At 43.1% G+C, this 25,507-nt stretch overlaps 1 protein-coding gene across 2 annotated transcripts in view; it reads left to right on the top strand.

Annotated features, from left to right (window-relative positions):
• enah (ENAH actin regulator) overlaps positions 1 to 25,507 on the top strand; it is an 87,693-nt gene that overhangs the window by 39,289 nt on the left and 22,897 nt on the right. For both annotated transcript variants that reach the window (XM_030771439.1, XM_030771438.1), the window contains exons 2-4: positions 3,660 to 3,825; positions 9,059 to 9,236; positions 24,221 to 24,290. In XM_030771439.1, the coding sequence (XP_030627299.1) occupies positions 3,660 to 3,825; positions 9,059 to 9,236; positions 24,221 to 24,290 (414 nt within the window). The remainder of the gene's footprint in view (positions 1 to 3,659; positions 3,826 to 9,058; positions 9,237 to 24,220; positions 24,291 to 25,507) is intronic.

Here is a 25,507-nt window from a genome sequence, read left to right as displayed (position 1 = left end):
CCTCTGACAGATGAAAACGTTGTAGTGATTGATTCTATACTTCTCCTTTCGTTTATTATGCAATCAGATCTGTATTGCCTGGTGGTTGTACCTTTCAAGGATTCAAATTCTGAACAGGGCTTTGTATGAATCAGAGAATTAGAGAGAGATTTTATCACTCTGAGAATGTTCCAGAGCTTTTTGTAAAGTTTTATCATTTCTTGTCACTGTGTTTATCATTTAAGTTACATTCTTTTCTGTGCTGATGTCAGTTTTCCTAAATGCAGACTGAGCAGAATGTACTGGAAAGTGTTCATTATCTACTGTGAAAATCAAGAAAAGGAGGGAAACTGGATAGAAGGGTAATTATCATTGAAAACTGTTCAAAAACAATGCAGTGTGTCCTTGCCTGAGAAACTGCTAATGGTGAGTAAGTGTGACTGATATCGATATTTCGATAATTGTTTGGGACAAAAGTGGATCGATGAAGACTTGTTGGAGAAGCTGTGCATTTCCGTCATGCTCCAGTTCGTCCAAACAACCTTGTTCTGTCACGGAGATATGTGAGTCACTCCAGCAGACAGCGTTTATGAGCGTGCCACGGTGTGTGTCCAATCTCTCACTGCTGCCGATGTTCTGCACGCTTATTTTATCAGCAGATTGCCACCTCGATTGGTGTCTGTAATTTGCCTGTACCTCCAGAGATCTCCAGGAAATGCTTGTTTGAAAACACTCCCCAGATTTCTGTCCAGATGCGTTGGCTAGGCATGTAGATTCAACTGTAAATTTGGGTTGTGATTTAAAAAGAAAAGAAAAAAAAAAAAAAAAACAAACAAAAAAAGTGGTAATGAAGCTGTTGAATGAAACCCCAGATTGTCAGTCTATTCCCTCCACTCTGCCCCTCTCGTAGTGTTCATGTAGGAAATATGTAAACTGGAGTACCACCATGTTATGTTGAAGTTGAGATTTATAATACTGAAGGGAGTTGTGCGATATAAGACCAAGGAGTCTTAAATGAGACCGCTGACTTTATAAGACAGAGGTATTTGTGGGGCCCTATAGACAACACAACACTCTGTAAAAATTTATGTAACTCTTGTGGAGTTCCCCAGTTCTCTCAGCCAAAAGGTTTAATGTTTCCGTGATACACCTCACGCTGAACCTTAACATAGCTCTTGTGTTCCCTTCTGGACTTTCGATATTGTAGACATATCATTCAAGACTGAAGTTTCGAGATGTTTGTGGCTAAGGTTGTATAGGGCAAGAGCCAAGTTCTGAGTGGTTATGCTTTTGATTTTTTCTCTCTTTTTTTTTGTGCATGTGGCTTTGGTAAATTGCCTTGGAACAAACTCTCTTCGGTTACGTGCAATGTCCTGTAGTCATTGGAATGTCTTTTTTTTTTTTATCCATGAAGTTTCTAAATTTAACCAATGTTCCAGGTTACGCTTTGTTTTCAGAATGAGTTCTTTCCTTATAGGGTCGTCTTGTCTGATAAATGGGGAGACATCATCGATCCCTTTTCCCCTTTTGATCCATTACTTAATGCGTGAGCTCTGCAGACAACTGGGATGACAGTTTGAGCTGTCCCTCACAGAGAAGATCTCTATTCAGGCTTCACCAAAAATAAGTTATATGACGACAGTGGTCTTAAAGGGAAACATGTCAGACGTGTGACGGTGGCCTTACAGACAGTTATCATTCAGCTGTACTCAACAGCAACTCATCATTTATTAAATTCAGCGTATACCAATTACTTGAAAAGAAATGGCTTTCATTACCATAAATTCCCAATAAGACTCAATACTACAAAGCAGTGCTCGAATTTTCTACTGAAGCCTATTGTGCTCCAGGCCTATGTGTGTGTGTGTGTGTGTGTGTGTTCTGACTGGGATATGATGCCGAAAAGACAGAGAGAAGCTTTCCCAAGCTGTTTTGTTTTCATCCTAAGAATGGATGATGCCTGAATCAGATTAGACCTGCAGTTTACTATGATTTTTTTTTTTTTTTTTAAATTCCCCGCCATTCAAAACCCTTCCAGCTAGCAGTATCTAAGTGCAGCCTCCACTAATCGTGAGAAGGCTATGGTGCTAGCCACTCTAAGCCTGGGAGAGGAAAGAGCCTTCAGTTGTTCATAAGGCCATTTCCAGGTATTAAGTTATATTTAACTGAAGTGTCATGGCGCTGTAGAAAAGCTGTTTGCATTAGCTATACGAGTGACTAACACTGACTATGCGTGGCCTGTGTCTACACATGTAGGATTGTGTTTGAGAATGATGCTTATCTCAGTAAACAGAGCTCAGGTTGGCTTTCAATTGTTTGACCTCAGCATTGTGAATAGGAGGAGTTCCAGTATTAGATGGTGATAGATGGGAATTGTGGAGCGTGTTGGCTCTCCTCTGTGGATGGGATCATAAGATCCCTTTGTGCTGAGTAAGAGTGTGAATCCAGCTTTGGAAAGGAGAGAACAGGTATCTGCTGTCCTACTCTAGACTCAGCCTGGCTTTTGGTATCACAGATGAATCAGGGTCATCGTACCGATGGTAGTGGAAACTGTGGAGAGAGGCGAACTGATTGTGTGGGAGTCTCTTCTTATGGCGCTATGTGCCAACGCACTGCGCAAACGCTCCTTAATGAAAGTGGAAGGATTGGTCTGGGTGGCCAATCCTGTTAGATTAGCCTTTATCTGTTTGGCAGATCATCCTGGGATTTTCTCACTCTATCTCATTTATCCCCAGCACAACACAAACCGATAATCAAGCGGTGACCGTGAGCGTGGTCATTGATGTCGCCAGTGACCTGTCTGGCCAAGACTTTAAAAATGATCCCTCTTCAAACCAGGATAAAATCCCTCTCATTTATACCTGTACAGGTGAAGATCAGTTTAATTCTGACTCAGTCAGTTCACGGAATTAATGGAAGTCTAAGTGAGGTGATGCATAACTTTTCATGGAAAATGGTCAGTGTGTTCCACTGACTGAATTCATTAAAGATTTTCTCTGAACTGAGCGAGTTAACCTTCAGCTTTAAACCCCAGCCTATTAAGTTGTGTATGTTCGGCCTACGAGAATTTGTCCTGATTATGCATGATAATATGTATCAGAACCGTCCACTCATATTGATCAAACCTGTGAAGCTGGTCACATGACCTGGCATCTTACAGATTCTGTTTGTGACAATCCCTCTTTTGTCTTGGCCAAAGAGTGATTAAAGCTTTCTGGACTTAGAGGTCTGGGAGAAACCTGACCAACCAAGCCAGGAGATTATTCTTCTCCTCTGAATTCGTGTTTGAAGTGTGCTTTATCGTTCTGTGTGTGTGTGTGTGTTTGTGTGTGTGTGTAGATCTCTGAGCGTGGGAGGGCAGAATTCAGTGTAAATTATTCACTACAGTATTCAGTGCTGCCTTTGGCCTACTTGCTTGGTTTGTTTGATTGGTGGCAATTATGCATGGATAAGGAGTGGGGGGGTTGGAAAAGCTGCTCTTGTCACTTTTCACACCATGGGGCTTTGAGAAAACGTATAGCGTTTGTTTTACGGGGGTGTACCGCTTCAGGGCCTTCTAAACAACGGTAAAGGATTACTGTTCTCTATGTAGTCCACTCTTTGTGTATTTGTGTGTGTTTTTTACCTTATCGTTTGTCTGTTTTTTACTCATCTGTGCGTGTCTCTGTGGTCTGTTACAGTGAGCAGAGCATTTGTCAGGCACGGGCGGCTGTCATGGTCTATGATGACGCCAATAAGAAGTGGGTTCCGGCGGGCGGCTCCACGGGCTTCAGCAGAGTGCATATCTACCACCACACCGGCAACAACGCTTTCCGAGTGGTGGGACGAAAAATCCAGGACCATCAGGTGAGTCAATTTTACAGCCTCTTTTAAAACTGGACCGGTCATTTGTCCGGTGCCCCTTTTAGATCTGGGAGTAAAACCTTTATAGACCTTGTTGCAAGGTGTTATGGGGCTTTTTATGTCACAGCCAATCAGGCTCAATATACCGGCCACCTCCTGTCTCTGGTCAGAGCCCAGGAGAGAGGAATGGGATTTCGCAGTTCTGTGAGATTTGTACAGTCAGACCAGTAAGCGTTTCATCACGTCAGCAGGCGGTCAGATAAGATCGCTCTGTCGATAGGGTTTCTGTGAGAACTATAGGTACAGCTGAGTGCTGCAGTGATATTTGTTTGTTATGTAGTCGTGAGGTTGCCTTTATCGACCTGGATGAAAAAGTGATGTCATTTTGGTTGGGTCTTATGCTTTATGATGTGAAGAGAAGTTGAGCATGAATGATGGTTTTTGTTGTAGAGGTGTAAATATGTTTCGACACAGTTTCAAGGAGATGCCAAAGCTTCAAAGCCTTTGAGGTGATCTGTCCTGTGCATATGTCACACAAAGATCACCCAATTACTAACTTCTCTAATGTTTGATTTGGAACAGTCTTAATTACCGATGTGTTCTGTACATATGAGAGGTTGGTTTGACCAAAGAGGATCGAGAGAGACAGAAGCGTGACCCTTATTATCTGTGTAAGGTTATTCCACACTCCTGTCGTGTTTTTGTTGTTTTCTTGATGATGTATTTTTGTGATTTGATGCTCTTGTATGTCTAGATTTCGCTGTTATCTCAGGAAGTGTGATTTCACAATCTAAACATATCAAATGAACTGTAAGCAAGAGTCTGTCTGCTTTTGTTTTTTTTAACTGCATCCCTCCCTCATGCCAAGGCCTGTGAATTCCGTTGTGTCAGCGAAACTATGACAAGCTTGGACTGTGTCTTTGTTTTGTGACCTGCTATTCTCATTAGAAGTGAAACCAGCCTCACTGAGACGAGTTTGATTTAGGGAGTGTGTTTCCTTGGGAAAAAAGCCTAACCTGGGGAAAGTCAGCATCGCTGACTCCCTCATGATCTCGTCTCTGTTCGTCTCACGGAGGTGGGGGCGGGGTTGGGGGGGGTCTCAGTCTAACGGAGGTTGGGGGGGGTCTCAGTCTAATGGAGGTGGGGCCGGGGTTGGGCGTGGTCACAGTCTAGCGGAGTTGGGGGGGTCTCAGGCAGGGATGACTCTGACTGGTTATTTTGTTTCTGGGCAGATGGAGTGGAGCTTTCCTGTGTGATTGAGCCCCACTGGCCTCCACTGTCAAGAGGTGTCTTATTACACTCTCGCCTCAGCATTAGCCCATCTTACAGTACAGAGAGAGAGAGAGAGAGAGGACATACACCAGAGTAATGAGCTGAAGAGCAAATTAATAACCGCTGAAAAACAGAGTATGCCTGCCTTGAAGGAAGACGAGTGACTTGATTCTGTCTCAAGGCTAAGGACCTTGTTAGCTGTTCTTGTGGTGGTGTTTTTCTGGTGGCGGTACATCTCTCTCTCTCTCTCTCTCTCTCTCTCTCTCTCTCTCAGCTATTCTTTATATTGCCTTTATGAAGTGACTGAGAATCTCATCATTACTTACTCCAGCTGTGTTATAAGACAGAAAACAGCCTGGATTTACAGACCACGCTAGAAGTTAGGTTACATTTTATACAGACCTTGTTTTTCCAACAAAATTGACAGAGTTTTTGAGTGCTAAAAACTATGGTGTAAGATTTGGTCCAATTCTCGCATTCCACGACTGCAGTGGAAGGTTGAACACATGCACACACTAAATCAGAGAAACGGAGACAGGACTTCTCCAGCGTTCAGTGTGTTCAGTGTGCATTCTGTGCTTTATGACGACACACTTTGTGCTTTGGTCCCATCTGTGTTCAGGAACTGACTCCATTGGCTTATTGAACAGTGTAAATACCCAAGAGGCCGTGCAGCCAGGTGTTTTTGATGGAAAGACTCAAAAGGAATGCGTGGATCGTTTATGGGCCAGTGTTTGACAAACAACTCTGGCCTTAGATCTACAATCCCCTTTCCTGGAATGGATCCGCTACCAGCAGCACATCCCAAACAGTTCCAGGCCAAGAGAAACTAAAGCCTCAGGCCTCATTGCAGTCATCCCAGCCCTCAGCCTGCCTAAGTCTCAGACACTTTTATCATTATAATACACAATTCACACATGGTATGGTCCAGAAATACTTAAAATTTTCTTCATCTTTTGAAGGATGCAAGTTTACCTTTGGCACAATGAGCAGTGATTAATCAGTGTTAGTGAGAGATTTATGGAGGTAAAATCAAGAGACTGGTGATGTATTGTTCGAGTGCCTGCTTTAATGAGAGGGGCTGTGACTATGTTCTAAGACAAGGTTGGAAAAGGGGTCATGAGTCCAGTTAAGATTTCCAGAAGCTCCTGATCTCAGACATTTGGGGGGGGGGCATAGGGGTTGAAATCTAAATAATACAGGGCTGCAGAGGGGAGGGACACAGCCTGCCAGAAGTGTTCCTGTATTTTGTCAGAATAAATTTTCATTTGGTTCTTGGCCTTCTCCTTGTCCTGAACGAAATATGACCCAAAATAAAAGAGAAATAAGGCATATGGCAGGAAGGCATAAAAACACACACACACACACACACACACACACACACACACGTGAACACATACCACATATATAAAGTTTTATCATTCAGACTTAATCAAAGCTGCCACACCCCTGCTGGCCGTCTGACCATGTGAAAAGACTGTGGGGAGTGAGTTCATTGCCACTGTTAGGACAGTGTGAGAGATCAGAAGCGTTTCTGTCTCTGGACTGATCTGTGAGATTTTCCAAGTGCTCGTTTTACTCCAGTAATATCCAGAGGGATAGTCAGATGGTGGATGGAGGCACGTTGACGCAGTACTGTTCCACAACGTTTCTTTTCTTTTGGTTTAGCGCATGTGCTTTCTCAGCATTCTCCGAGCTGTCTGGTACTCCTCCTGGGATGGGTCTGGGGAAAATTTCTTTGGCCACATTTTTGGCAGCACGCTGGAAACACACAGTCTGAAATTCACACTCTCATAGACAAGGATCAGCTGTGTCAGATTATAATCTGAGTCATAATCCCCAGAGTTTCCAGCCACCCCTTGTATCACGGCTTTGGAATAAAAGATAAATCATCGTCAAATGCCTTTCACCAAACGAATGGGGAAAAAATGACACATTTGTTGTTTTTTATTACATGTGTGTTAATTTCCTCAAATGAGTAAGTATCAAACACAGCCTCAAAAGTCCACGTTGTTCCTCTGCTTTTTAGTTTGAACATATTTTGATTGGCAGCTCTTGTAAAAAGCCAGAGACTTTATGGGAAATTTTTTAAAATAATGATTTTCTTTTCTTTTTTTTTTTCTTTTTTTTTTTTTTTAAATATAATTTTTCAAACACAAGCATGAAAATGTTCATGGTTACAGCTGGTATTTGGTTGGCCTGAATCAAATGTCATCCTTCCAACCCGACTGCATTACAGAAATGCTTGGTATAGTCACGTTCTGATTCATACTCCAACTCTTCCCTTGAACGTTATTTTATAAGATGACGAGTACATAGAAATGCTGCAGTATCATATTTCAGACAGTATGTTTGTATTATAGCTCAGGTCTAGGGTGTTTTTCTTTTTACTGCTTTAAAGCTGATGTAGCTGATATTCCATTCCCGTCTCCCCTGACTGCAGTCTGTTCTATCTGGCCCGGGTCACTGGTGACTGACAGATCAGGAGGATCCTCCATATGGACTGGAGGTTCAGCCAGACTTGGGAGTACTGCTGAGAGCCAGAGTTTACTACACACTTGCTCACACTCGCTCACACTGCGTCCTGGCCCCAGGTGCTGGTGAAAGTGTCGCAGAGGAGGTTTACCAATGCTTGTGTTCATTATTTCATTCCTGTGAGCAACCCCCCCCTTCCCTCCCAAACCAACCCAGCTGACTGACATACTTTTTGTTTTCTTTCGCACTCAATAAATTAAGTTTAATTAGTGAGACAGTTCCGGGTGGCGCTCTCCTGCAGTTTCCTCCTCATGGGATTATTTATTTATTTATTTTTTAAATGCATCCCATTCGAATTAAATAAATGAAGTGAAATGAAACTAGATTTGATGTAAAAGGAATTTTTTCCCACCCTGTTTCCAAGCTCATATGTTCCCCTGCACTGAGACACGGGGATGCTGCTGAAGGAACTAAATAGGCTTAAGGTCGAGCAATTAAAAGCCTTCAAGCCACACTGTAGTGCCTGATAGCTCTCGTTAGACTAACACACACACACACACACACACACACACACACACATTAGTGACATTGCACATGACTCATTGCAGTATTATGAGGTTCTTATTACTGCTGTCTGCCCTGTAGATCCATAGACAGCTGTGTTACTGCAACCTGAGGTTGAGTGCCTTTCCAAACATTGCTAATCCATTCACACTTTCCCCACGCACACCGTGGCATTTTGGAATTGAAATGGACTTTTTTTTTTGCACTCTGTGCACACATCTGGCCAGCACCTCAGACTGTCTTTTTTTTTTCCTTTTCTTAGGGTGATGCAGGTAATGTTTATAGAGACCTTTTACCCTTTTGTTCATGTGTCTTCTGTGGTGCTGAATGGTTTAGAACCGAGTTCTGCGCCAATATAATAGTCTTTTGTACAGCGATGACAAGGGACCCGTGGATTAATAAGTGCACTAGGGCTGTAGGTCTTAATTTTTATTTCTGTGAGTTTCTATAAACCTCAAATGTTAATTAAAGATTTAGACACGACATTTTCCCAGAACTTTTTTTCATTAACCTGTTTTGTCAGAGTGATGAAACACCATGCCACTGCTCTCACTACATGTTGGTTGACGGTTTTCTCTCCGTTTCTCCCAATAATAAAGCGTTTACTTTAAGAATACTCACTTAAGCCCAGTAATATTTAAGATTGTCGAGGGTGTTTTACCACAATAATAGAATATGTTTGCTCACACACAGTGTGCATCCTTTTTTCATTTATATCATGTTACGCACAAGAATATGGAAGAACAAACACATTGAAAGTAAGAATAAAATAACAGATATAATTATTTCTCTCTCCTCAGTCATCCGAGCTGATACACAGAGAATGCACAAACAAGGCGAGGCAGTGAGAGTACATTTGTATTGTTGTCGGGGTGTCGGGGCATTGCCCTGCTGTTTACTGATGTCCGCTGTTGTTTCCCTGTAGGTGGTTATAAACTGTGCCATTCCGAAGGGGCTCAAATACAACCAGGCCACACAGACGTTCCATCAGTGGCGTGATGCCCGGCAGGTGTATGGCCTTAACTTTGGCAGCAAAGAGGATGCCAACGTGTTTGCCAGTGCCATGATGCATGCCTTGGAGGTGCTGAATTCTCAGGACGCTGGTAAGACGCCCCTTTTCCTCCTGTCAGGTCTGCTGAACAACGCATGAGATGAATTTTTACTTATGTGTCAGTCAGTGGCTCACTTGAGTCTCTTGGTTTAGAGCATTCCTCCCAAAACTGTTTACCGGTGCTAAATGCACTCCAATTTGTTATTAAATCAGTTTTGCCAGTCACGTTCTTCTAAACCAAGTGAGATGTTTTGGATTTGACTTTTTTAAAACGGCCCTGCATGTGGGGTGGGTGGTAAACTGTGTTTCTGGAGGATGAGCAGTAAAAGTTCGGCCTCTCTCCGTGGATGGAGCAGTGGTTTCAGCTGCATCTGTTGACTGAACAGCAGGAGCCACAGTGACATTTTTGATTCTGGGCCTGAATTGTGGTTTAAGATCAACTGGATAATCAAGACCCTTTTCTCTCTTTTTGCTCGTTTTTGCATCTCAATAAACCAAGCTTGTAAATTTGACTTTTTTTTTCAATGATTGGTTAATGTTTTTGTGATTTTCCATGGGTGTTCTTTACACAGTAGAATTACTCCTTTGTCTCTGGTGAGGCCATGTGTTTGCTGTTTTGCTGCCTTAGCATGGCATGCTCAATTACTTAAAATTAAGCACACTGGGGCCAAACACTGGGGCTTTGGGTTCTATGTGTGTGTGAGAGAGAGAGAGAGTGTTAGGGCGTTGTGTGTTTATGTTAATAGACTGTTTGTGTGTACGGTGTTCTGGTTTTAGCCTCCATGATGAGGAAATTGTACCTGTGTGTGTGTGTGTGTGTGTGTACCTCATGTCTGTGCTCTCTGGTTCCTGAGACCAGTGGCAGGGGGTTTCTCTCACCAAGGAGAGTTCTCTGTGCTGACCACACTTCAGCAGCAGCTCTATGGTAAAGCTACTGCTTTAGTGGAAACAGATGGGGTTGTGTTTCTCCAGAATGCACTCCTCCTGTTTCTTTTTATCACAGACTTATTCAACTCTGACCCAGAAGTGCTCATGTTCTTCCCTTCCCTTTTTTTTTTTTTTTAAGGGCTTACGTTTACCTGAGATAAAAGTATGAACAGTCTTCAAACTCTCGTTTGGAGGTAGTGTGAGATGCAAACAAAAAACCTCTTGTATTATCAGCACGCTCTCCTCTGCATATTCAGGCAGTCCGTCTGCTGCTACCTTACCTGTTCACAGTAAATGTGACAAGTTGGTAACACCCTCACAGATTAAGACTGCAGTGCTTCTCTCGTGTATTCTGTGAAACCATCTTTGTAGCGTTCTTCTGGTTCAGCAGATGTAGTTTGTTAAAGTTGCTTCTTGTATTATTTGTGAACAGTTTTGACCAGATTTTTTTTCTTAAGAAGTGCTAAGCATTCACAAGAACTTGTGTTCAGTGGTTTTAGTTGGTACCTACATGCCAGAGCTGATTGGGTTGTGTTTTGCTGTACACTAAACCTCAAACGAAACCAGCATGAACGAGACGGAGGCTAACAATGACGCGTTGTCCTGGAGGAGAGGCTGTTAGCCAGCAGATTTATCGCAGCATTATGTGGATTTTTTCATATGGATGAGCCCTATGGCTCTGATCAGAGCAGACACAGACTGTACAGCTGGCCATAACAGGCTAGTGTTAATGGTTTTGGCTTTGAATTAGATTATGTGTAGGCACAACTCTCTTTCAAATTCAACTTCTCTCACTCCCCCCCCCCCGCTCTGTTTGGGCTGTTTCAAGGACATGAGACTAGTTAGTCTGTGCTGAGTCATGGAGGTTGATTATGGGCTCTTTTAAAAAAGGCCGTTGGCAAAGTACCGTGTCTTATGACCTTCAGTTCAGTTTCTCTGTGTTTTCTCCCCCTGCGGCCATTACTCCTCACCCCGCTGCGCTCTACATAGCACTGCTGGATACGCTAGTTTCCATTCCTACTTAGTTCCATCCATTAATTACCTGATAGTAACATGCTTCATGATGTAAATAATGTTAATTATGTGCACCACCCACCCCCCTCACTGTGTTTGATTATCTCACCATCATAGCACACTCACACAATCCCCTCAAATACTTTATAAGATGCATAGCGTCTGAGCTGAGCTGTTTGGTGTCATTTTTTCACGCTGTGGTTTAATGTGGAGTTTCTCTGTGGTTGTGTCGAGGTGAGATGGTGGGGTTGGGGGAAGGCATGTCAGAGCAGGGAGGAAGATACATCTCCAGTTGTCTGTATGACATTTCAGCTTAAAGATTTTTCTCCTATCTTTTCCTCCTCTAAAGCTCTTTTTTTTTTTGTTTTTCCTCTCCTTTCTCTCACTCTCCTACCCCCATTCTCTCTCTGTCTCTTTTGTTTCTGTTTTCCTTCTTTCTCTCCATTTGAGCTCTGCTGAGTTAGCATAATGGTTCTGGATGCGTTTGAAGAGGGAGCGTTAACTGGTCCAGGCGTGCTGGCAGCAGTGAGGTGTCCGGGAGCTTGAGCTCCGTGCAGGCAACCTAATTGGCTCTGCCCTCCTGTCACTCCACAGTGAGCATTAAGCTGCACACAGGCCCTGATGAGTCTGTGCTGTGCACGCTGGAACAGGCCGGTCAGCTGCGGCTGCTCTGCGGCCAAATTTCCCTCTCTATTGTGCCTGAAATCCTTGTCCTCAGCTGACCGTCATGCTAATCTGAACTCCTCTATAGGCTGCTTCTGGGCCAAAAGCTCTTAGAGAAAGAGAATGAATCTCTCTCTCTCTGTCTCTGTCTTTCTCTCTCTTTCTCTATCTCTCTATCTCTCTCTTTCTCTCTGTCTTACCCTCTCTCTCTCTGTCTTTCTCTCTCCCTATGTCTCTACCCCCCCCTCTCTCTCAGTCTGTAGGGGAGGGGTTTGGGGGTGATGCGGTGCATCACTTAACATATACAAAATCAAGATGGATTAAAGGCAGTGTAAAAGTCAAAAGTCTCTCTCTCTCACTCTTGCTCTCTCTCATAAACATGTACAAACACAGACTCACATCACTTTTTTCTGGGGAAGCTCATGTATATAATTATAATAAGATGTGTAATATAATGACACATTTAACAGGTAACGTGCAACGTAAAGTAAAGTTCTTTCACTTCATATGTGCGTACTGATTTTTTCCAAAGAGACAGTTTTTATGCTCTCCAAGTTGTCCCGAAGAGATATTTTATTTTAAATATGGCCTTTAATCTCCTCCAAAGAAAGATTTTTTCATGCATATTCTCACTAATTTCTCCCAAAAAGCGAGATATTTTTTAGATTGTATGGAATCCCATTACGTTTCCTCTCCTTTTGAAAAGATGTGTGTTCAGCAATTTGTCTGCAAAGTTATCATCAAAGGCCTGTTAAAGATGTAGGCCGTGCTGTCCCTGGAGTGCCGGCTTTGGCAGTATGGACTATGAAAGCTTGTTGCGGCTGTGGAGTTATTCCAAAGGCTTAATCGAACTTTGAACAAGTTTCTTTAGTACTGCAACAGTATTTGACTAAAGACAAACTATACGTAGGGTTTCAACAAAGCATTCCTTCTCTTTCTCAAGTTTTCTCTGTTCTTATAGAAACTGATTAGCTGTAGTCTTACTTTATATACTAATATGGAATGGATCTGCAGTAATAATAATAATAATAATAATAAAGTAATAATTAAAAAAAACTGATTTCTCTACCTCAACAGTTTACAAAAGTGCCTTGACCAGTAATCAAGGATGAAATCTCTCTCTCTCTCTCTGACTCCCCCTGTTGGCTGACTGAAGAACTGCTGCACTGGTGTTGGGAATAAGGATTGGTGGAGCCATTGATGGTGGCTTCATTCAGCCCCTCCCTCTCTCAATTTTCATCTAGTGGCACACTGTAGTATCAGACCTGTCTGTTGCCATGTTCTTTTTATTCCTCGCTCAGTTTCTAATCGTGGTCACAGGAAACATAGCAGTGTTCTCATCTCATACTTTGAATAGCGTTATTGGACGTGACCATTGGAGTGTATCTGAGTGATGTGTTTACCTCGTCTGAATTGTTTACATGTCCACATGGGACTGAGCGGTGCCTGTTTGTGTTACCCTACTACAATGCACGGCTTTCCGGCACTTTCCGCATATGCTTCTCTAATGTCATCAAACCCCCTACTGTTGGCACTGTCAGCTGACCCTGAAAAAGGACACGGAGGAGAGGAAAATAAAGAGTAGGATTGGTTTTTCTATATGCAGAATTTCTCTAGACACTTGGGATGGGGGAGAGGGGTGCAGACCAGGGGGGTTGTTGCTGAGGGCCTCTCTTTTCTTTAAACCCTGAAAGTGCCTGTGCCGGTGTGTGTGTGTGTGTGTATGTTTATGTGTCTTTGTCTGTGTGTGTGTATGTGTTTGTGTGTGTGTCTACGTGTGTGTCTGCCTAATTTTAGCAGAGTGTAATGTGTTCTGGAGTCACATGGTAGCATGTAATGCTGACACTAGAGTCACCAGCAGAGCAAGACTTGATGCTCTCTGGCGTTTTTTAAAATAAACGCTGTTGCTGCCATGTCACCAGTCTGCTCTGCAGAGCAGCGGGGCTCTGTCTCCTGCTGGCTCCAGTTGAAAGGTGATGTTTCCTCAGCGTGACCGCGGTCTCACGGCCTGGAGCCCAGATGCAGGAGGGTTTCCTCAGAGGTTTTACACAGAGGCGCTTGCTCCAGACCTAATCCAGCACTCCCCAGCCTCCACTCTAGTCATAGGGAATCCATTGTGTTTTTCAGTGTGGCCAGAGCAAAAGCCTTACATGAGTTTGACTCTCTGTCCTTTAATGGTCAAAGCTGGGTTTGGTTCTCACCGAAACCAGAAAGACACAACCTCTGAGGCACACCTGAGCTTTAATTGTGTCTGTCCGTTTGTGTGCGTGTGTGTGTGCGTGTGTGTGTCTGGCAGGTAGCTTGAATAGAGCCATTGTCTATGTGTTGCCCATTGGAAAACAGGTAGAATTGAATGTACAACATGTATAAAAGACTGATAGATTCACCTTGGAGATGAACAGGTGTTTGTGGTCTGGCATGCAGATTAGAGATTAAACCAGTGTTATTAATGGTGAATGTCATTTGGAAGATTCTGGATTAGTCACTCCCTGTATCTTTGTTATACTACAGACATCTGTGTCCTCTCCCAAAAAGAAGAATGTTAGAAACAACACCTCGTCGTTTTCTGTCCTTATTTTTTTCTTATTTACAAAAAAAAGCTCCTTTTGAATAGGATGTGAATGAGCTGAATTCTCAGACAGGAAGTCACTGATAGACACTCCCTTACTCGTCTGTTTTCTGTTCTCACACATCCAATAGGGCTAATGCCTTCAGCCTCACCTCTCTTTTCCTAAAATGGCCAAAAAAAGAAACCCCATCCAATTTGGCGTTCCAGTTCCTTTGTAAGCTTTCAACACCAGCGAGAGGGTAAAATGAAAAGAGTGAATGGAATTGAGAAGTGGAGAGAAATAGAGCCATGTATGGCTAGAAGGAGAAAGAGGAGGTTTGGGTGTCTGGCAGCAAGGCCTGGCAGTGCTGTCTGTTCGTCTGCCACTGTTGAAAGATTGTGTAGGGGAGTGAAACTGTACAGCTGAATGTACAGCATAGCAACACGGGGGGGGGGGGGGTCTTATTTTAAGAAGAGGGGTTAGTGGGTCCTGTATAGACCCCCAGTTCTGTGTGACTGTCCATCGGAGACATACAGCCGAGCCTGTCACTTGTCAGGTCAAAGTTATATCCTTTTGGAGGTATAAATACTTTGTTGTGATGGCATGTTGACAGAGGTGTACACTGGTCAAATGTGTGAGATTAGATGACCTCATCCTTGTCAGAACAAAGCTGATCACCCCAGCTCTGTGACAACCTCACTGCTTTTCTTGGCACCTGCTGTGTTGGCGTCTAGGGCGCTATTTGAAGGTCATTCTTCATTTCGAGATCTTATGAGGTGTCAGGACAGGTGTTGAAGTGTTTTCTGGCCAACGGCGCCTTGAGACCTGGTTTCTCCCAAAGGATGTCTTTCATAGAAACCCAATGCATTCCTGAGCCAGAAGGAGCTTTCTTTAACTACCTCCAGATACTGCGGTTAGTTTTGTTGGGGTTTGTTTTTGGATTTTTTTTTTTTTTTTTTGGAAGGTTGGCACGTCCCTGGTATGTTTTTTAATTCTTGACTTGTGACATCTCGTGACCAGCATGCCCTTAATTGCATCATCGTCTCAGTTAAGATGAGGGTGGGCGATGTTTCGTCTGTCTCTTGGCCCTCTTTTATTGAAAGCTCACCCTCCCTGGCACCAGAGCATGAATGTGCTGGCTGCTGAGAAGGCTTCCTCCACTACCCAAACACAAGGCAACTGAGCTGAGAAAGAGAGAGCGAGAGAAAGTGAGAGAGAGATTGAGCGATAGAAAGGAGGTGTCACTTTTACGGCTATGTCATGGAGCTGGTCCCTGCCATAAAATTGTCTCCAGTTTTGCACCCTGCACCCTGCAGGTGCTAGTATATTTAGGACTGGTCTACGTCGTGGAGGTGTATTTTACTAAGAGGAAGACAGAGAAACATTCAGGTGCACTGAAGAACTTGATTGAATTGCAGTGGTCCCCTCTGCAGAGCTGGACTTGCTGAGGGCGTCCCTTTCATCGAAACTGGACTGTGGATCATTCTGCAACAGAACTGGACTTTGTGATTGAGGTGGTCCCTGTTGTGGGACTGGACTCGGACTAAAGTGGTCTGCACTGCAGAGAAGGATCAAGTCACCACAGTAACAGTTTGCCGTAGCAGAGAGGTTGTGGCCTTGCTGTCTTTTCTTCCCCCCTCATTTCTCTGTGAGAGAGGATTGGTGCAGACACCAGGTCACCAGGTGTATCATCCATCATGCCGGCCCCCAGAGTGAGCAGGTTTCCACAGCAGAAGATCAGTCGTGCGGAGATCCTCTTGAGGAGTGAGTCTGGGCGGGAGAGGAAGGGAGGGGTGGGCAGGGATGGTGCTGACTGGAAAGGTCAGATTCACGTAATATGAAAACTAACACAGTACATAAATTGGCTGTTGGTTTTTAAGTTCTCATTAAGGGTTTATTAAACTGGTATATGGAAATCCTTGTCAGTGTCTACAGTTTAATGCAGTACGTTTTAAACCAATAAGGGTGCGGGTGTATCTCTCAAGTCAGCTAGATCTGTCATATTCAGCCCAGATAAACTGTGTTGTAAAACAGGTGTTATTTTGATAGAGGTTGAGTATGTCTTAAGGCAAGGGTTGGTCTGTTTTAACCTCTGAGTCACATTGAGGTGACAAAAGGGACAAACCAATGTGTGATGGGCTCTGCTAAACACGACGGCTTATGGCCCTTCCCTTTTCATCATAACCTTTACTAACTACGCCTGTTTATATCTGCTTATGTCAGCTAACCACATCTGTGTGCGCGCGCATGCGTGTGTGTGTGTGTGTGTGTGTGTGTGTGTGTGTTTGCCCTTTATTTACACAGAGGCTGAGACAAACATATGTATCTTCAGACCCATATACGCATATTTATTATATATGTTTCTCTATGAATTATCTATGAGTGTGGTTTTAGACCATGTTCTGTTAACTTTAGACTGTGTTCTCTTAACTTTAGACTGTTCTGTTCTGTCTGGGTGCTGAGTTTAGGAAGGCCAAGTGAATTTGTGCTGGAGTGCTCTGATTGGTAGATCTGTTTTCTGTGTTGCCCTGAACACCCTGACTTCTCTCAAATCAGTGACACACTTATTGTACATCTTCTTGATGTACATCTATGTGTTCTCTGTGTGTTTTGCATTTCTTGCATTATAGTACTTTCTATCATATTCCTCCCTCTTGTCTTATTGGTTGTCAGTGTGTTTCCCTCTGTTGCTGTTGTTGTTTAGTGTGTTTTGTGATCTCTGTTTATTGCCTTAAATGTGTATGTCCATGACTGATAGCTGAGTCATTGTCTCTGTTCTCTTCAGTTCTGTTTCAGTTGTGCTAACTCAGTAGATTTTTGCCTTTTTCCTGTTTCCTTCCATTCCTAGGAACAGGAGCGTAGCTGTCTGCACTTTGACCTTGTGTACTCTCTGACACATGCTCTAGACACACAGTTCTTGCAGTGTTTTTTTTTTTTTATTTCATGCATTCATTCAAGATTTTGTCATGTAGAATGCATTGTCCTCATGTAGAAATAAGAGCAGAACTGGAAAAAGGGCTGTAAATGTTAAGAATTCATAGTTCTCCATTGCACAACTGGAACAGAACACTTTACCGATGCATGTTCTCCTTTAATGCTGAACTTAAAATGTAGGTGAGTTTGCAAAAGAAAAACTTACCAGTAGAAGCATTGTAAACGTTAGCAAGAAAAATAGGTTAGAGCATTATACCACAGTGGATATTTATATTCTGCTGTTGACATGTGAAAACTGTTCTCCCTGAGTGATGACAGTCTTACATGAAGCGTGGATGGCCATTTTTGTGGTCAGCCACAGGTGCTGGAAAGCCTTCTGTGGAGCGCTTTTGGACCCCAAAAATAAAATGTTTCTCTTCCCATCAGAGGGTGTCCAGTTATGGCATCAGTGTGTCTTTTATTAGGAATCTTGCCTCCCCACAGACCCAGATCTCGCTCACCATTGGACCGTGTTATGAAGCATTCCTCGGGTGATGGAGAACCTGAGCTCTGACAGGCAGAACTAGTAACCTTTAACCCCTCCCCCAGCATCTGATCTGATGCTTAGCTGTCCGGTTGAGTGTTTAATGTCCTGACAGGTGAGGAGTGCACTGGTTCTGAATAACTTTTGACTGGGAGATCCGCTTTTTCATGGATGAAATGTGTGGTCATTTATTTGTCCTAGATGTGCCCCAGACTCTGTGTCTCCCCTGCTGCCCCAGTTTAAAGACTCAGGGTTACATTAGGTCTGAGGAGGTTAAGAGTGTGTGTGTGTGAGAGAGAGACAGAGAGACAGGGTATTGATAGCTTCTGCGTCACTGCATGTCTGTAAATGCAGACAACCAGGCTCTTTAAACACACTCTCTGGTTCGTTGATGTTATGGAAAACAAGGTTTTTGACGTCAGCCCTTCGCATATTTTCTCTCATAGCAGTTTCTCTGTGTGGTGTGTTTCTGCAGACAGCCCATCCTAGCCCATTTGTTTGCTCTGCTGAACTGCAGGGTAATCTTTCAGAGTGTAATGCAGTCATTTTTCTGTTTCCTGTCGGATTCAGCGGTTCTGTACCGACGTGTTACCCATTCACAGCAGCGGAAGTCACAACTGTCACAGCTCACAGAAAAAGACCTAGAAGGCGGAAAGGAGAGCATTGAGATGGGGGACTTTTGTGAATGATTAGGGAGTCATTTTCGTGTTGCACATTCGGCGTGACAACACGATAGGTGAGGTAATGTGACACAGTGCCAGTGGGTGTTAGTAAATGCCCTGATAATGTCAGCGTAACACTTCCAGAGAATTAACACTTTGTGTGTGCGTGTGTGTGCGTGTGTGTGCGTGTGTGTGTGTGTGTGTGCGTGTGTGTGTGTGTGTGTGTGTGTGTAAGTTGCCACAAATCACACCATGTCTGCCAGCCACGTGGAGTCTCAGATGTAAGATGTTTGAGTGGTGCTGAGATGTGATGGCATTAATTGGGAATTCAGCTGCTGAAATGAACTTAATTGAGCATAATCATGGGCCTCAATTATAGGCTTAACTAACTTAACCTGTTGTGTTAGCATCACAGGACAAGGACAGATATTCGATTCATAGAACTGACAGGAGCATTATTTTTGTTGTTGTTGTTGTTGTTGTCATTGTTTTGTTGTCATGGTTACATGCTAACCATTAAGTGAGGCAAAAAAACCAAATAATCACTTTAAGTAGAACAAATCTGATTAGACATTTTAAATATTAATGTGATAGTAGGACCTGGAGTATAAAATGTGATTTTACACACACACACACACACACACACACGTGTGTGTATATATATATATATATATATATATACACACACACACACACACACACACACACACACATATACATGTGTGTATGTATGTGTATACACACACATATCTATCTATCTATATGTGTGTGTGTATATATATATATATATATATGTGTGTGTGTGTGTGTGTGTGTGTGTTTGTACTAGACAAGCAGAAGTAGAAAGCCGTAGTGATAGACATAGCAGTCCCAAGCGACAGCAACATCAGGAAGCAGGAATATGAGAAGCTCGAGAAATACCAAGGGCTGAAAGAAGAGCTAGAAAAGATGTGGATGGTGAAGGTAAGATTTGTCCCCGTGGTAATCGGAACACTCGGAGCTGTGACCACCAAACTGGGAGAGTGGCTCCAGCAGATCCCAGGAAGAACATCCAAGATCTCTGTCCAGACGAGCGCAGTCCTAGGAACAGCTAAGATACTGCGCAGGACCCCCAAGCTCCCGGGCCTCTGGTAGAGGACCCAAGCTTGGAGGGGAAAGAAGACCGCCCACAGAGGCGAGGGGGAATTTATATATATATACACACACGCACACACTCATATACATACATATATATATGAATGTATATGTATAATAGATAGGGCATGTAAATTCCATCAGTAACTGCCTCTTAAGTGGAGAAAAGTGCTCTTTGAACAGTCAGTGGGTAAGTGCAGAAAAGTACTCTTTGAACAGTCAATGGGAAAGCGGTCTAGGGTCTAAGCCCCTAAAATGATTGAGCAGTAAGTCTTATGGAACGTGTCCTTTCGGTTGGGTGTCGTTTCAAATCCTAGTGTTCCTTGTCTTCATTATTCATCATTAGTGAGACTATTAGGCAGATGGAAAAAATAAGAAAGGCCCTTAATTCACTATTTGAAAGCTTCAGGCTTCCAGGTTTAAAACATGGCTGTGTTTTTTTGTTAGTTTGTTTGTGTTTTACTGAGAAGAACAACAAAAAACGAGTCTTGATCGGCTCTGTGGTTGGTGTGATGGTGAGTGGCATTCACATGACCTTCAAACAATACTTTCTCAGGGAGAATTTTCAACCTGCGTGGGAAAAAGGCATTTGCGCACTGAAACACAAAACATGTTTCGTTTCACACAAAGAGAAAATTTATATCCAAAGCAATCTCTTTCCTTTGCATCCTCTTTGATAGAGTCTAAACAAACCAACATGTTTCACGGACCAGTTTGCAAGAAGTAAACTAGTCTTTTTTTCACTGATGGGTTGCAGACCTGAAAACATGTCTGGAGTAGCATTATGAGAGGAGAGAATTCTTCTCTCTACCCCCCCCCCCATACTCCACCCCACCCATCGGATGATGTGAAGGACGGCAGGGCTGTGCCCTTCATCTGTCCACAGACGAATAATCAATGTTGTCCAGGGAGATGAGCAGACCGTGTCCTGCACTGTAAACTCTCTGTTAACCCTCCGGAACATCAGGGCTCTGTACGCGTGCCTCTGTGTGCCAGGGTCTGCCCACCAGACGAGTCTCGGTCCTCCAGGCAGCCTTGGGCGACATGCTTCTCTCTCTGAAGCCCCCGGATGGCATCAAGGGGGGTTTAGGGGTTAGCGTTTGTGCTAATGCTAACAGCACTACCACGCTAGCGACTGGAGCTTCCAAAGGCTGCCGGGATGGACTGTTTCAGTACATCTGCTGTCCGAAGAGGCTCCGAATACCACTGCTCTCATGTAGGTTCTCTCTCTCTCTCTCTCTCTCTCTCTTTCTCTCTTGTTCTCGCTGTATTTCTGTTCTTAGACTGACAGATACATTCACGCTCCTCGCTTTGCCTTGAAGCGCATGAGATGCTTATTGGTCTCTGTTCGGATGCAGGTGAACATGGAGTTGATGTTTTGGTCAAAATATTGCTCAGAATATCTGGGTGTGTGGGTATTTTGTGAATTGTTGATGAAATAGTTATTCCACAATGAAAATGTCTGTTGTGGCGATTATTTGTGTTAAATGTGATTTGGGGAATTTTTCATTGAATTAAGAAAGAGGAATTTTTTTCTTGTGGTTTGTACTGCAAGATTACTGGATAAAGATGTAGGCTGTGCAAACCACAAGGCTGGACATCTGGATATCTCTATGACCTAATGGGTGTGTATTACCACATTAACTTGATGGAAATGCAGTCCATATTAGAGTCGACACTGAGTGCTTCTGGAGCCAGGCCAATCTCAGAGTGCTTTTGTATGGCCACGTTGTGTCAGTTCACAAAGAGCCAGTTCATGGGGTACATGTCTTCAAAGCTGCATGACAGGTAGACGTCTTTTCTCAGTTCGTCTCCGAGACAAATCCAGACTTTGCATTGAGAGACAGTCAGTCTGGCCACATTTTTTTAGTCTTTGGCAGTCAATAAGTAGAAAGGGCTATGGCCCACATAGCTAATTCTGCTAACTAATTGCCTGTTTCCTGTTTGCTAATGGACCCAATAATTAGCAGCTACCCCACCATGGAAACTTTGACTGTGGGAGTAACGATTGCATATGTTTTAGGGTTTAAAAAATAAATAAATGCCCTTTTGCTTGTATAATACATATTATAAACACAAACATTCAAGTTGATTATTCTGGTTTAGATGCACTTTTCTGCTTTGGCATCTGTTGTTTAATTAAAAACTTTCAACAAAAGCACGATTGGCCCTGCTTTGGAAAACATAGTAAGTCCTCATATCTGCCTTCTGCTTTGTGAGGTTTTATCCCACAATGGAAACAAAAACATGCTGCCTCTGTTTTTCATGTGATGGGAAGGTGTTAAATATTTATCTGTGATAGCAGCAGTTCTTTTGTACACGGGTCCGCAGGGTATGCTCTGTAGATTAGAGGCCTGCCCATTGTTTTCTGATCTAAACACATGCAGGCACGGCATGCAGTGGACTGGGCAGAGCCTGCTTGCATCCAGCTTGACAGCTAAGACTTGATTACTGCCTAACCTCTCATTTTATCTCATAAGTACTCTCATTGTTGAGGAATCTGTGTTGGATTTGGTCGTGTTTTCTGTCCAGTCTAACTTGTGTTGTGACTTGTAAAAGATATGCGCTCTATAGTCTTTCTTAATCTGTGAAACCAAACTGAACCGCATGCACACGCACACGCACACGTACACGTACACGCACACGCACACGCACACGCACACGCACACGCACACGCACATGCACACACACAGGAGTTTGTTTGGTTTGTTGAAACATAGAAGTGTGTGTTGTAGAAACCTTTACAGCCTGTGTGCTCTATTACTATAGACAGTAGTTCAGTATTAGGCCTGTTGATCAGCCTCTCCTGTCTTTTTGACTGGCTTTGGTGAAAATAAACTGATGAGTTGCCTCCATGTCATTTCTTTGTATGAAAAATGACCATCTCTGTCATCTCTCTCTCTCTGTGCATAGCTGTAAGCACACACTGGGTCATTGTGCTCCAGTTATGAAGCGGTCAGAGTCAGTGGGAAGTGTCTGGGTGGGGGTTGCTGGCTGCTGTGACACCTCCTTCTGGGGAATTGTATGGGTGACCTGCTGGTTGAAGAGAATAAACAGGAAATGTCAGAGGGCTAAATGGTGGCGTGGTAAGAAAGTATGGTTGGTAAACAGACCTTTCTCACCTGCTGAATGCTGCATTGATCCACAACTTGTGTGGGAGTGCAGTGCAGAGCCATCCTGTGTTTGTGGTTGGCTTTTATTAGACCTCCCGTCCGCCATCTCTGTCCTCTGGCTCTTTTTCCAGCATGCTCTCCCTGCCTTTGAGTGAGCGATTCCATACTGGATGTGAGGTTGCATTTCAGACAGAAATGTCAAGGTTAAATTGTTCTTTTTTTTCACCCTTTTTTAATTATTTATTTATTTATTTATTTAATTTTGCTGTGCTAAAGGCACATAAAGTTATGGGATCTCTGATAGTGACACTCCCAGGCGTTGAGAACCCATTCAAGTCGTTCCTTATCAGTTCCCCCCGAGTCTCTACCATTATGAAGAAGCAAGCTCATGCCTTATCTTCTCTGAGCAGAGAAAATATCTCTGTGCTCTGGCTGTGCTGGTTTGGAGGAAGCCCTAGATGTAGACAGAGCCTGTCCTGTTCGTGTCCTTACCAGAGAGCCCTTTGTAAAGTCGGACATTGTGCTGACGGTTCTGGTTTCAGATAAAAGCCTCCGCTGTGCCTGAGATTCCGGGTTTTCTGTCAATCCTGTTTGACACAAAAGATCAGAGAGAGATGTCAGCCATCAAACCCAGGAAACTCTGACTTTCATTCTCTGCATTATTCATAATAATTTGTCATTAAGAATTGAGAATATTCCAGCCACCTGTCACTGAGTCGTTTTTGCTGAATCTGTAGGAATGTTGGGCAGACTGGTCAAATTCTTCTGTTGTCTGTTGATGTCACTCTCTTCCTTTAGGGCATATTGTTCACCCGTTTTTTGTTGTTGTTGTTTTTTGGTGAGAACAAGAACAAAAGTCGAAAGAGTTGTATTTCTTGGTGAATTGTGTAATTGAATTGGTCCAGGGGGGACGTTTGTTTTCTCTGGCGGTATCAAGGTGCAGTTGGGCTGTTTGATCGAGGGAAATGTCAGTGATCTGTGAGACAGCATGAGGATTGGTGCTTTATTAAGAAGACATTAGGTCATGACCTCAGCTAGATGAGATTGAATTTGACATCGAGATCAAAGAAAGTAAAAAAGAGAACTCGTTTTCTTTGTAATGGACACAGCTGATCTTCGTGTCCAAGGACAGTCTGTAAGAGATTAATACTTCAAGATAGCATTTGTGAATGATTTTATTTGTGGCAGTTCAGTTCAAACTGTTCTGTCTCTGAACTGATTTTTAATGGTCTTTGAACAGGCTTTTGACTCAATGCTGTTGACTGGCTGATTTCATTTGTAAGACCCTCCATTTATGGTCTCGTGGTCTTTGCATGTCTAAATGTCTTTGTGAAGGCATGTCTTTGTTTCTCTTTGTCCATCCTGTTTGTTTATGTTTAGATACACTAACTGAAGTGAATGCATTTATAAGCTCAAACTGACAATCTTACACTTCAGGTTAAAAATTGTCCATGACTGAGTTGGAAACTCTTTGAATGGTCAGAGATCATTAATCTCCCTGATTTCTTCCCCTGCAGGCCCCACGTTGCCAAGACAGAATCAGGTGCAGAATGGTCCATCGCCAGAGGAGCTGGAGATGCAGAGAAGGTAAGCATTAAGCTAACTGCTGCTAACACATGTATTACTATTAAACACACAAGGAGTTTTCATCACTGCCTTTTTAGCTGCTAATGATTGTCTTAAATACAACCACTGAGATGTTGGTAGGCTATGTGAGGTCCAGCTGTTTATTGAAACAGATCTGGTGTTATCTGCCAGAGCGGACTTACCTCTGGGTGTGAGACACAGTAGAGGTGGGAATGTGAAACAGCTGAATTCTTACAGAGTGCAATAAAACACAGATTCCTCATCTCCAGGCCTGAACGTACTATTAAAGTCTTTTGGACTGTGGTCAAATCCATCACCTTCTTTGAAGCCAGGAAACCTTCCTAGCATCAGTGTGAATTCTGACCATAGTGGTTTGGGATTGTTCTCTCTCTCTCTCTCTCTCTCTCTCTCTCTCTCTCTCTCTCTTTTTTTTTTTTTTCTTTTTTTTAAAAACTTCAAAGCTAATACTCACTGAGGTCTTGTTAATGATTTTTCCCTAGTCTGTATTTCTCTTAGGAGAGCATGTTTAAGCACTAAAACAGAACGCAATTTCTGTAATTATGAGCATTCTTACGGCATCCACATTTAACGGCCCACTGTTACACAAAAGCTGTACTCAGGGGAAGATGAAACTGCTTCTTTGCTTACCCTGGATCACAGTCTAGCTTCTTTGACTTCGAGTGTGGTGGGTAGTTTTTATTTTATTTTATTTTCACTGATTATTACTTATTAGCACTTTTGCAAAATTCATTCAATTCATTCCCCCATTAAATTTACAGTGCAGTGTCATAGTCCCAGTGATGCATTCATTAGATGCCTTCTATCGAAAACTGAGTCAGCTTGAAAATGGCAGTCACTTTCTCAGACTAGATGTCACAATCAATTTTTGTTCAAGCCTGGCAGCTGCAGAAGATAAAAGATTCTACTGTGTAGGAAGTTGGCATTAGCTGGCATTAGTTAGATAGAAACAGCCAGAGAAACGTGCCCTGTCTCCTGAGTTGGTTCTAGCTTTGGCCAGGTAAATCATGCAAAGCACTTCCAGAGTATCAAGCGGGTATAGTTACTCCCCTTAACCACTCTAAACTTAGTCATACTAACTGACACCTCATGTTGGGCAATCAGGGGAATAAGCAGGAAGATTTGAATAATTTGAAACTTCCTGGTGCCCTCCAGGGCATGTCATTTTCATATAAAGTGTATAACAAATTACCTATGCC

Source organism: Chanos chanos, chromosome 4 (genome assembly GCF_902362185.1).
Source record: "Chanos chanos chromosome 4, fChaCha1.1, whole genome shotgun sequence".
Taxonomy (NCBI): Eukaryota; Metazoa; Chordata; class Actinopteri; order Gonorynchiformes; family Chanidae; genus Chanos; species Chanos chanos.
The sequence above is the reverse complement of the archived record's forward strand: the minus strand, read 5'-3'. Positions and strand labels throughout refer to the sequence as shown.